Genomic DNA, 13,861 nt, shown 5'->3' on the forward strand with positions numbered 1-13,861 from the left:
AGCACTGCTTAAGGTGAGATCCATAAGTCTTCCATGCTGTATGAGAACAGTTACACAGGCAGCTTCTAGAATGCTGTCTATATAGAATAATAACAATATTATGATTATAATTTGCTTTCTGCATTGAATATTGGGAAACTGTTCTTGTCAAAACAGTGGGTTTTCAATAAGCTCATATATTTTGTAGGAATAGCTAGGCAAAGTTGGCATTGTAAGAAGTCATAATGGAGTAATGCTAAATGTGGATGATAATGTGTCTTTGAATTGGAATTTTCAATTTTTTTGTAAATGGACTTGGGTTAAATTTAATTTTCATCCAGTGTCATGCTGGCATCTGACTAGAGATGGGGATGTTTGTGTACATTTATGAATATGAGTATCCCTGTCTCAGCTACAACTAATGTGGGTCTAGCCCCTGAAACCAGCCCGTCCACTCATGGGTCGCCGTACTGGCAGCATCCCACTCTTCCTGCCAATTGTGAAAGTAGCTCCTCTTGTCTTCGTGCACCTCTGGCCACTCTACATCTGACTGCTGCCAGCACAACAGAACTTTCCATCTTCTCCCATAACTATCTTCTACATTAAAAAATAGCTCTACAGCATTTTCAAGTCTATTGGACCAGTTTTGTTGGCCACGTGGGACTGAGGACAGGGATTGTCACCCTCCTGATTCTGCTAAGAGAAAAGTTTAATTTCGTTGTGGTCTCTGTGGATCACACATTTGAGTGTTTCTGTGCCTGCATGAAACTCATTGGAATATTCTAGATCCCAAAATAGAAAGATGGTTAGGATTGCTACCCATGCATGTCCAGTTATCCCTCAAATCCCACTGAGGAAACTTCAGCTGCATTTTTGGAGCCTTTTAAGATACATTTATCTTCAATTCATTTGTAGTCATCAAGGTTTCATCTCCAGTATTGAGTCAGTTTCCGAACTGGAATCAACTAACTCAGCACACTTTGAGAAGACTCCCTGCTCCAAGAGAGTCCATGTTTGGAAGCAGGGATCTCTCCTGCGAGACAAAGATACTCATCACACTCATCTTCAGAACTGAGTTCTACAGTTCGAGAAAATACCTCACCACATCAGTGAATCCTCCAAAAGACTTTTCACCATAAACCTGAAACATAACTGGATCCCATGTGCCTACTGCTGTACTTCTGTGTACTTCTAATGCTCCTTTATTACCATGGGCTTCAATGGCACTTTCCCCCACCCCCCAAGAATACCTGCAGGTGCAACGAGAGAAGAAACTTGGCTTTCTCCAAGGTATCCCATGTTTCCCTCAGTGCCTCCATACAGAAGCCTGGTTCCCAGATTCCTGGCATGGCTATTTCATATCCACATCAGTGAATATCCACATCAGAACATTTCATATCCCCATCATAACATTCAGTTCAGAGTTTGACATAGATGTTTACCAAACATGTTTCCACCTTACCAATTGAGTGCAATCCTGGCATCTCAGTTTCAAGATTGCCTATGGTGGAAAGGTCAAGCAGTGGCAGAAAGAATGCTTGGCAGACACTTGGCAGATGTTGTTCTGATTACCGTATTTTTTGCTCCATAAGACGCACCTGACCTTAAAACGCACATAATTTTTGGAGGAGGAAAACAGGTAAAATATATTCTGAACCAAATAGTGTAATAAAATATTTAATAAACTATAACTGAATAACATTTGAACCATGTAAAGTGAACAGCAGTCAACAGAGGCATTAAGAACCATTACCACTGTCATCAACAAATGGAGAGACTTAAAGCTTTGTGTACTCTAGTTTATGTACCATAAATTTGTACCATAAATTTAATTCAAGTACATATAGACCATTATCAGGCAGTGATAAGACCTATACCATGCTACCTATATTTTACATTTCCTTTCATCCACCTCCTCCGCATGCTTATAGAAATGTCTCAATAACAGATGAGATTGTTGTGCAACTCTGCCCAGCTACAGCTCAAGCCTATATAAAGTTAGAAATGGTTAGTCTGATTTGGCACTGCATTGAGAGGTCCCTTTTAGTTGTGTGGAGGATAAATAGTGAAATTAAACTATTTAACAGCTGGTTTTCCTTATTTACTTTAGGTTATGCAAAAGAACAGCAACACAAAGCTTAACCTGATCCCATTCACCAGCAGTAGCACATGGTCAGCATAAGACCAAATCTCCATTTTCTGACATAATGGAACGTTTATAGCACCTGTAAACAAGGCACAACAGGTTAGGCCACACAAAGCCATGAACAATGTTCTTGACGAGCCAAAAAGAAAAAAGAAAAAAAAGAAAAAAGAAAAACCAATACAAACTACAGTGGGGTCTCGACTTATGAACTTAATCCGTATTGGAAGGCAGTTCTCAGGTCGAAAAGTTCTTAAGTCGAATCTGCATTTCCCATAGGAATGCATTGAAAACCATTTAATCCGTATCTGCTCTTTTCGTCTTTTCTTCCCTAATGGGAAGCTGCTATTCCGCCTTCTGCCACTAGAGGGGGATATTTTTTCTTTTTTCCTTTTAACCTAAGATGACTTAGCTTTTAAAAAAAGGGAAAAAAGAGTTTGTAACTCGAATCTAAGTTCGTAAGTCGAGTCCATATATTCCTATGAGAGCAGTTCGTAAGTCGAAACGTTCGTATGTTGAGCCGTTCGTAAGTCGAGACCCCACTGTATAGTAGCTGAAATCAGGAAGAAGGTACTGTAATCCAGTTAGAAGTCACGAGGCACAGTTAGTTTCCTTGCTGCAACACCCTTTGGAAATACATTCTCTATTAGATGCCCAGAACTAGTTGAAAAGTTTGCAAGTTGAATCCAAATTTCCCATAGAAATGCATTGAAAATTAACTAATGCATTTTTACGGGGGGAGGGGAAGGTCAGAAACTTTAAAAAACTTAAAAGAAAGTCACTTACCAGGTACTGTAGACTGAGTCTGGCTCTTCACAGTGCCTTGATAGACCCGAGAACAGCCAAAAAAGAGCCCCAAACAGCTAAAAGGCAGCCGGCAGCCATTTTGTGCTCTTCTCAGCTCCTGCTCCTTTCCCCTCCCCTCTCCCCACCTAACAGCTGATCGGCGCTGGTCTGAACAGCTTCCCAGGCAGCTTTTAAAGCAAGTACTGGTATGCACGTTTCTACACAAGCAGGTTTCAACTCAAAGGGAGCACCTTTTCACCCAAGCACTAGCCCTAAACAAACAGCTTGTAAACTAAATTTTACATTTTAAAAAGGACAATACCAGGCAGTCCCAGGTCTCTCTCCCAGCTCTCTAACTGCTTGGACTAGCAAGGAAGCAGACAAGCAGCCTCTTCACTAACAAAGTTTGAATTTCCCCGCTTTCCCTGCCTTCCCCGCATATTAGGTATGCTAATATCTGTGCACTGGAGGATTGTGAGAGGAACATCCAGTCCCTGATGGGGGTCCTGTGGGGCACCCCAAAACACTGAGTAGCTCTCTTGGCCTCTTTCAGGACTGGGGCTGTGCAGCCGTGTTCTGATCAGGAGGTGCAGCCGGGGGGATCACCATGCCTTTGGGGGACAGGGCACAGAAAGGGGCAGGAGCTTCAGGGGCCATTCCAACTCATACCTGACAGGGGAGATACCATGATCATCAAAGTGGTTTTCCCAGGGTGAGGTTCATCTATTGCACTTTGGATGTGCTGACCCCTGTGATTTCCCCAAATGTGGGAAAATCAGCTGCCTAAGTGGGGGACTGTGTTTGTGGTTTCCCCTGGTCTTTCTAGAATCACTCTTTCCCCTTTGGTCCTTGGTTGTTTTCACTGCCTGCTGCCATAGGCCTATTGGCCTTGCTGGTTTTCCAGGTGGGCTCCTGGAAGCAGATCCTGGAAAGCCAGCAGTGCAGAATGGTGAGGTCCAAATAGCAAGCAGTCTCTGGTACCAGTTCAGAGGCCTCCCAGCATGGCAGTGGGAGGCTTCTGGGTGATGGTGGTTGAACCCTTTTTTACTGTATTTGCTCCCTAAGACACACATACTTTCTCCCCCACTATTTGGGGGGGGAAGTGCATCTTATGGAGCGAAAAATACGGTAGTTTTGTGCAGATGCAGAAACACCCACATGTGCAAATTCATAGATGACCACTTGAAGAACCACAGTTACATGTGACATAGTCTTCGGCAAATGTTCCATTCAGTTACGATAGCTTGATCTAAGTTGAAAGGAGTTGTTGAAAATTTCAGTTAAAGCAACAGTCGGAGATCTTTGCCATTGCTGCAGCTTCCTCAAGTGCAGCCCCGCAGACAGCATTTCAAAAATCATATCTCAGTTTGATTAACCAAGATACAAACAAGTCTTCTATCTGTCACTTCTCTCCCTTCTTGCAGTTGCACTTCAGCTAAACCTCGTAGTGAAGTTTCCAGTCAGCCATGTTTGTCCAGACTAGAAAACTGGTCAGCAGATTCAGAACAAGATGGACTCAAGTAAAAGTGTAAAGATGCTTTAAAATCCTGGGTTCTTTTGAACTTGGAAATCAATTCCATCAGAATAGGAAACTATTTATAGGGACTTTCTGCCTCACCATATGATCAAAGTGAGAAGTGGGATTCACAAGGATGGGACACAAAAGCAGAGTATTTGTACATATTGCAGCTTATTAGTGCTTGAAGTCTCAGGTTGGTGAATGAGTGTATATCAGTTTTTTTTAGTTAACAGTGAATATTATAGAGATAATGTGATATATCTTGTTAAACCTATTATAAAACAGTTTTGGCTTCCCTCAGGTGTGTTAATGTGTTTGTATTACATGCTAATGCATGCTTCTCTAAAGTTAACTACATTTGGAAAACATATGAAATAGTTAAATACTTTAGTTTAACCAATTGGCTGGACCATGTTTGAACAACACCTGGTATCAAAGCAGAACTGAGGTTTTGCTGTCCACCAGAAGTGCTTTGCTTGAGGCTGTTCCTGTAATTTTTGACAGAAATATTTATTTTTAAGGCCATTTGCTGTGCGCTAAGTTTTTATAGCTAGTGCCAGATTGTATAACTGTGGAGGGAAAATACTTTACGGTAAAAGTACATTTTTGACAGCTGGCTAATACAAGTGATAGTAATGAATTTTAACTCTGGATTCCCTGTTGCTTATTCTCTGTTTAGAAATGAGGTGCTAGCTTTTTATTTTAATTGTTTAATCTTTTTTACTGTATTTTAATTGTTGTAAGCCGCCCAGAGACCTTTGGGTAGTGTGGGTGGCGCATACGTTAAATAAATAAATAAATTTTAAAATGGAAATTGTCAAAGGTTTTAAAGGAAAAGGTTGCATCAGGTGGTATATAAACAACATAAGCTGTGTGATTGCTGAGCTCCAATGTGATCTATCTCTCTAGCATCCTATTTTGTAGCCGCCCAGAGTGGTCGACCAGACCAGATGGGCGGGATACAAATCAAATCAATCAATAAATAAATTTTCTAACCGTGGTAGATTATATTTGCAAATCAGATTGAGTAATACACTGCTTCCATATTGTCTTGTGAGTTTATCAGCTGCAAGTCTCATGCCAGATATTCTGGGGTGTCTCTGAAAGCTGTCTCTCTGTGCTTCTTGGATACAAAATTTATCACACTCATGTGTCTGGCAGAACTGCTGCAGTAGCTCTTCTCTAGGTGTTGACAAGCCCTCTCTGTTAATAGAGATTGTAGTTAACTTTGGCCCTGAGAAGGGCTCTTCTGTTATTGATGGCTGCTTGTGGGCGGCCAATCGTCCGGCAGTGCTTCCAGAATGGATAGATCAGCTGAGAGGGTTCTGTTGTTGCCCAGGGGATGCCCAAATGTATTCACATTTTCTGGGGCAGCTCCTTCCATGTCTGATGTCTTTGGCAGTGGTAGACGGCCGCTACTTAATGAGCTCGTTTTTTAATTAATTAAAAAAAACCAAAGTTGTGTATAACCCAAAACAGAAAAAAGAGCAATCTGTCACTGCTGATAACATTATTCCCACTGGACAGGCAGAGCTCGGCAAGGGAATACTGACCATTATATTTGCCTTCATGGTGTTCATAAAGCTGGGGGGGGGGGAAGCCTGTATTCTGCAAGCAGATGTCTATTCATAGAACAGAAATTTTCCTCCACTCCCCTGCACACTTCCTTCCTCAGATCTGTTCCTCATGCAGAGAGTTCTCCTTCTCTATTGGAGCAAATTTGCTCTATATACAAGGGGTACTTTTGGGAACATTATCCGTTCTGCTGGTTGAAAGATACCCCCCTCATCTTGAGTTTTAATTATTTCCACACATTTTCCATGGAAACAATTTCTGAAGGCAAAGACATGGCTACGAACTAAATTGTACTTGGTGGTCTGAAGCTAATGAAAGTGAACCCTTGATGACAAGCTAAAGTATGTGTTTCTGTAGCAGAGTTTTTCTTTATTTTGAACTTATTGCAAGAAAGTTCTTGTAGGAACTGTGGGATAATTAATCTTGGTTTTAATTTAGCTTCTTAAGTGACAGAAGTACCCTTACAGCAACATCCCAAAGGATTATGTGGCAAGAATGTAATTTACAATTTACAGAATTAAATAGAAAGTTAAATTGCTGTCTAAATGAAATTATTTTCGGGTGGTATATACTGCAGACAACACCTACACCTCACTGTCTGTTTATGTGCATTGTCCTCTGATTCAGATGCAACTGGGAAATATAGTTTCTGTTGTATGAATTGAGTGTGTTTGGAAAGATATGAGAAACAGTAAGCTGTTGTTCTGTTATCACTTCAAATATTGACCAGACAGGTTGAGTGGATACAAGAGCATGTACTTGAACTATGGATTCCTCAAATAAACTAAACAGAGGAAATAGCCATTAGACAACTATCAAGGGTGGGGACAGCAGGAACCTTCCCAGGTTCTGTGGGAAAGACAGCAAGAACAGTGTAAGTCATTGGTTCTCAAACTTGATGTTCTTGGATTACAACCTCCACAAGCTCTAACCAGCATGTCCAATGGTTAGGGCTTCTGGAACTTGTAGTCCAAGAACATGTGAGGCCCTGAGCTTGAGAACCACATTATGCTCGGCAGTAATTTTATTGCCTGTGGGATTTCAGTGAGGTGCACTTAAACTGGTATGTGCCTGGTATGAGGAAATAATCTTTCTGATTTTTCTTTTACTAAAATCTCCCCTTTTTCTTCTAAAGCTGATACTCCATTATCATGTTCTTTACACAAAATGCATTTCCCCCAAAAAAAACATGTATCTTGGAATTTCTTAAGTATTTTGTAACATAATTCTTTGGGTTTCAATTCCAGCATATCATTTATTTTCATAACTTCCCTGTATTGTAGGTGTAACAATGAAAGCCTGCACAGGCTGCCACAGCAATGGCTGTACAATGTACTGGAAGAAATTAAAACTAGAGATCCTTCATCTAAACTGTGCGCTACTAGACGCAGTGCTGGGATTCCATTCTATATGCAGGTATCTACCATGGATGTGTGTCTGATCTATACATGGTTGTGTGTTGGTAGACTCTTCCATGAGAAACTCAGGGTATATTTGCTGATTAAATATATAGAAATACATAACTGTTTTTTTTATTTATTTCCCAGTCTACACACCTATTTGCTTTAGTTGTGCTTATTTTCATTCTGATGTAAGCAGAAAAACTAATTCTATATGCATTAACAGATATGCGATTAAATAGTTGTATAATAATTCCATTACGTATATTTAAAAAATGCATACATTAAAAAGAATGTGGATTGTAGCACATTTTTGAGAGTTGGATCATTCTAGTGGGACCTGCGCCTCTTTAGAAGGGCACGCAAAGTTCATGAGGGATAGCAAGGCTTGAGCTTCTACTAGCAGTACTTTTGTTTTATTAGACAATGACAGATCTATATGTTCAAAGAAAAGATAATGTTTGGATCTATATAAAGAGGGAGGAAAGGAAGAGCAGCTTCCATTGTGTAAGTGGCCATTGCTCACTTGACATTGGATGGAATCCGTAATTGGCACTGATGGAGGTAATAGCTTTACCATGTCTTTTGTTACAGACATGCTGTGTAGAGGGTATTGCAAAGACAAAAAAAAAGGTAGAGAAAGTTCAATCTCTTAAAATATAATGTGTTGCTCTTCGACTGAAGTGCCTTGATTCTCTAAAAAATTAAGCTGTAGTCTGATCAGACACCTTGCCATCACTGCTTGATGTAAAAAGGACAAAACATTTTCATGATTAGCTTGTAGCAAAATTAGAATGAGTTGCATTTTGAGATATGCTTATGTTTAGAAAGTGTTCATCTGTAGTTGCCTGGAAACTTCAGTTCAATAGTAGGCTGGAGAGTTCTTTTTAAAAAAATGAATAATAATAATGAGCTGTAGAGACTAGAGTGGGCAGTACTTGGATATATTTGGAACTGGACTTGAAGATCTGAAATGGAATTCTGTTTGTAAAAAATAAATACCCCAACAAGATGTATGTGTGAATTTATAAACAGTTGAAACCTTGTCCACCTCTCCCACCTCCCTTGCATAGTAAAAACTGAGCTAAGAGTGCTTAGTAAAAGGAATCAAATATTTATTGGCTGCCTACAATTGCATAATACAAAATTAGGAATATAATATATATTATTATAAGAAGACTAATAGCATGAAGACAAGTGACAGCCTTTTCCATTGAAGCTCAGGTATCTTAGAAACTGAAAGACTGGAAAGGATATGGAATTAGTCATACTTTACTGCTTAAAACTGTTAAAATCTGAATGCTAAGAAATACATTGAAGTTTGCATAGGGAAATTTTAGAACAATTATGTGACTTTTACTAATATTCTTCTAAGTGACACAGTATTGCTTGGTATAGTTGACAACAAGTAATGCAATTGTATATTTAATATAAACACTTCATGACAACAGAAATGAAGAGACTCAACAGACTTAACAGGCTATTTCTTGAAACCTTACAGTCGGAGGCATTGTAAGTGCCTTCAGCTAATATTATTTTTACGGGTTAAAGTCAGTTCTTAGTCCCAGCCAAAGTAGAACCGTTGAATTAATGGGCATTGTGAAGCCAGCACTTAGGCAAGTCCCATTGATGTAGTAGGTCCAGTGTAGCTAGAACTAAGAACTGGTTATTGCAATACATGATATATATATATATGGTAAATTTTGCTGAAATGCTTGCCTGTAATATGAACTTCCCTGGTGTTCCAAATCTCTTAATTAAAAGAGTTTTCAAAGGAGAAGGAAAGATCAAGAGATTTAGGAGGCAAAGCACAGTCCTTCCAATACAAAAGAACCCATTCCTGCAGGAGACTGTTTTGATGCATAAAATAGCTCACTTTTTTTCAGCCCATTTCGTTACGATACATTTTTTCTAATGGGCGAGTTTCAACTTTGTGTTGAAATTGGTACATTTTGTATTTTGCCAATGCTCTCCACTCCAGCCCTTTGGTTGGTTATCTCCATATAAATTCAGCCCCTCAACGCATAACAATCCTGGATTTTGATATAAGTGTTAAAAGGCTATCTTCTGCTTTGCAGGTCTGTGGGTTAGGTTTGATGTTTTTCATGCTCCACTCTAATTGAAGTATCCTGGATGGTATCGTCTTTAAAAGTAATTTTCCTAAACTCCATGTACATATGTGAAACCTCAAGAAATTAGAGATTACTGTAATTCTGTTCAAAGCTGTTTCCAAAACAATTAATGAGTAATTCTTATGCAGCTTCTTTTCTTTCTTTCTTTTAAATCTAGGCTTTGCTGGCATCAGAACCAAAGAAGGGGAAAACAGGCCTACTAAAAATTACAATGAAAGAGTTGATAGATTTAGCGGCACCTTCAAATGTTCCATCAAGCACAATCCCTCAGGTAAACTGTATTTTAATTCAAAACAAAAAGTCTGTAAAAACACATCCCTTTTGTGCATATGACATATTATTCTAGAAGAGTAGTGCAGTTTAGGTTAACACCAGTGGCTCCCCTGTAAAACTTAGCATATACCAGACCAGAGTTGTTATGGCACTAAGTAATGCTTAATGAAACTGTGGAATTCATTACTACAGGGCATTATAGTTAATGCTTCTGTTGTGGATACTTTTCAGTGGATGCTTCTAGTGAAACCTACCAAATGAAAGACTTGTGCTGAGATATTGTATTACCTGAATTGTTAGATCCTGTCCTAGGGAAAAAATAAGAAGGGTTGGCTATGTCCAGTATTTTAACCCTTTCACACTGGCCACCTTCAGAGGATCAGATGCTTCATTGTATGGTCACTTATTTGAGCCTATATACAGTAGTGCCTCGCTTAACGAGCGCACTGTTTAACGACGAATCCGCATAGCGACACGTTTGTTTGCGATCGCATTGAGATGTTTTAGGTGGCAAAACATCGCATTGCGATGATCGGTAAAATGGCCGCCGGGTGCAGAAAATGGCCGCCCTGCCCTTGCTTACCAAGGCGGCGAAAATGGCGGCCGGATGGGGAATCTTCACTTACCGGTAAGTTTCCCCCCCATAGGAATGCATTAAATGGAGTTTAATGCGTTCCTATGGGGTTTTACGTTCCATATAGTGATGTTTCCGGATAGCAACATTAATCCTGGAGCGGATTAACGTCGCTATGCAGGGCACCACTGTAGTACTTTTGACAATCTTTTATTGGGGCAGAGTAGAGATGGGGGTTATTTGTATTTGTATATGAATACGAATATCCCCCCACAGATGGAGATAACGAGGGCCCGGCCCCATGGGTCCGCCACTGATGCAAGCGTGATTGAGTCTTCCTATTGCTCTGTTGTCCGCAATGGATTAGCCAGTCCTGGCAGAAGGCGGGGTGACCAGCCCCTGCCAGGTTGCAGAGTGGCTAATCTATTGTGGACAACAGAGCGATAGGAAGGCTGCGTCGAGCTCGCATCAGTGGCGGAATTGTGAGTGGACAGGGGCTGCACCCCCGTTATCTCCACCTGTGGGGGGGATATTCATATTCGTATACGAATACCCCCATCTCTAGTGCAGAGCAGTGCAAACGTTAGAGCAGCTTCAGAGATATAGCCTGTAAATCTTAGTCACAATAATTATTATTTATAAAATGCTATGTAGCTATGATGAAAATTGCATTGTTTTGGGGTGCAGCAGTACAAGTATTTCTAATTATCATAAGCCAGCATTGATGACTTCTGAACTACAGTCTCTGGTTTTGATCCTCCCATGTTTAAAAGCGATGGATTGGCCTGGTATGTTTCAAAATACACTGTTTCTTCAGGGATAGTTTGATAACGAAATTTTATTAAAACGAACAGACACATTTAGGTTATCTTCTTTGCACGGATTAATTCCAGGGTTGCCCATGTCAATTTGTAATGCAATACAGGTTTTATGAATATATGGGCCAGGGCTTGCTGTATTTTTCATAGTTTTAGTAATGAGTTAAAAGCACATAATTTTGAGATTCTTACCAAGACGTAAGTTGCTTATATTGACTTTTCCCATTCAGGTCCATGCTTTAAATATCTTGAGAGCTTTATTCAAGGATACTCGCTTAGGAGAAAATATCATTCCTTATGTAGCAGATGGAGTGCGTGTGGCAATATTAGGTTTTACGTCTTCTGTCTGGGCAGTAAGTTGATCCTTTACTTTTAATATATTAAGTTGGAAGGCTACATGTTAATGATAGTAGCCAGGGCATTGATTATGTTTCTCAATAACAATATAATGTCTGATTAAATTTTTATGGTTTTTTAAAATGGGGTTGGATGGAATGTATGTTGAGAAGACAGCATGCTGGCATGGGGGAAAGTGCTATAAAATAGCTTAGAGAACTGCTGGAATTTGGCTCTTGATAGTCTCTTGCACCAACGAAACTTTTATTTAGTTTTATTTGACTTTTATTTGCTTTCCAACAATGAAAGCTGAACATTTATCTGACCTCGCAGAGCAACACAGCTGCATTTTCTTTCTGGCATGCAAAGCACTTTGGGATTGATTGATTTTTTAAAAGTGACTAGGTTTTAATATTAAATATCTCTTTAATATTTTCACAGGGATATCTGGGCCATTACAGATAATAATTAAGTCTAATCTGTATCACTCTGCTAAGTCTAAGGCAATTTACCTTTATGTGCAGGTCATATGTATTGACCAGAATCCTGTGATTCACATATGCCAGTTTAATTCAAACGGTAACCACAGTGGTAAATTGCCACTAGTTAAAAAGTTGGTGCTTGTATTTCTCATCACATATCAACTCACACAACTGGTGCACAATAAGAAATACAAACCTCATATTTCTTAATGAACAGTAATTTGCCACAGTGACTTGCACAGTTTGACTTGCGCTGGAATGCATTCTGTATTTCAGTAGGATTCTGGCCATTGGTTTTTTATTTTAAGTCTTAGTAATAGGCATCTCAAGTGGTGCTGGAATTTTAAAGTATATTTGACTATCTTAAGTGTGAAATGTGATGTTAGATAAAAGAAGGCAGCATAACGTATTAAAAGCCAACATTTTCAAATCCAGGAAATAAAGTAATTGAATAATTAGTTGATTGCCAGCCTAAATATTAGTATATTGTAAAATTGTTCTATGTGGAAGATCATGACGATAGTTGTTCTGAAAATTGGTTCAGTTTCCAGAGGTTGAATGTAAATATGGTGAATTTGTGCTTTGATTCCTAAAATTTATGTTCTCAGTGAATTGCCATTTGGACTAGTCACATTTTATTTTCTAATAAGCACATTGACCAAATCCTGTTTCAGGAGGACAACAACCTACTAGACTGGAAAATTCAAGGGGGGTGTGCATTATGTAGCTGTAGGAAGCCACTATGAGTTGTACCATCTGCCTTCTTTAGCCATAGCTAAGCAACAGGATTTCGGCCAGTTTTTGGATAATAAGACTTGCTTCTTAGTCAAGTGGTTTTCAACCATTCATATATTCTGTCCTACCAAACATCTTTATCAATGTGGGTCCCACCAAAAGGCCACTTTTAAAAAAGGACATTTATGGGTTTATAGGCATTCTGCTACTGTACCATTATAATTTTTTTTTATCATTCACACTGAGTTTTAAGTATGCAAGCATTGCATCAGTATTATTGATAGTAAACACGAAGAAACAAAAATGATCTTGTTATTAGCAGATGGAAATTACAATAATGCTAGTTGATAAATTTTGCTTGTATGGTATCTATAGAACATAAATAGGTTGTCATATCAACAAGATGACATAGGAAGTGAAGGACAGGGAATTATGAGTATTGTTATAAAAGTATTGTGTCCTGTCTACGTAGTTTCTCCATACCACTAGCACCACACATACCATGGATGGAGAACCATTAGAGATCAACGTGAATGACCTTCAATATGTCTTCTTTTCTCTAAAGGTTAAGATCTGTAAGCTAGGCATATGATGGATTTTGTTGCCTATTTTTATTTATTAAAACGGTGTTCTTTGATCACTGTCTGTTTCCTGTATGAATGGGATAAACGAGTGGTTCCTTATTCAAGAGTAAAATAAAAAATAAAGAAGACAAAAATGTTGTAGCATCTTAAGGACTAACTGGTATATTTTAATGTGAACTTTCGTGAGCAAGTCTACTTCCTCAAACATAAGAGTGGGCTGAGGAAGAGGAATTGTTCATGAAAGATCACATTAAAATATAGTGGTTAGTCTTCAAGGTGCCGCAGTGTTTTTATTTTTCATTTTTTATTTTTCTCTTTTTGGCTTGATATGCTAGCATAGATGAACATGGCTATCTCTTCTAAACTACAAGAATTCAAGAGGGAAGATGCTTGAAGGCACATACAATTTCTTTTCCTACATCAAATTTACATGTGACCTTTTAGAAATAGTTCAGAGAAATCAGATTTCTCCAGGTATAAAACAAAATGCTTTTTATGCATGTAACAACATTATCACATTGCCTG

At 39.0% G+C, this 13,861-nt stretch overlaps 1 protein-coding gene and 1 pseudogene across 2 annotated transcripts in view; both read left to right on the forward strand.

The window, feature by feature from the left end:
* The window catches only part of THADA (THADA armadillo repeat containing), a 191,766-nt gene that overhangs the window by 55,999 nt on the left and 121,906 nt on the right, over positions 1 to 13,861 (forward strand). For both annotated transcript variants that reach the window (XR_013540295.1, XM_072989544.2), the window contains exons 23-25: positions 7,286 to 7,418; positions 9,692 to 9,805; positions 11,430 to 11,552. Coding sequence is in view for 1 of the 2 variants with exons in the window: in XM_072989544.2 (XP_072845645.2) it covers positions 7,286 to 7,418; positions 9,692 to 9,805; positions 11,430 to 11,552 (370 nt within the window). In the remaining variant the exon portion in view is untranslated. The remainder of the gene's footprint in view (positions 1 to 7,285; positions 7,419 to 9,691; positions 9,806 to 11,429; positions 11,553 to 13,861) is intronic.
* On the forward strand, positions 3,570 to 3,724 carry LOC140703485 (U1 spliceosomal RNA; annotated as a pseudogene).

This window comes from Pogona vitticeps, chromosome 1, assembly GCF_051106095.1.
Source record: "Pogona vitticeps strain Pit_001003342236 chromosome 1, PviZW2.1, whole genome shotgun sequence".
NCBI classification, from domain to species: domain Eukaryota; kingdom Metazoa; phylum Chordata; class Lepidosauria; order Squamata; family Agamidae; genus Pogona; species Pogona vitticeps.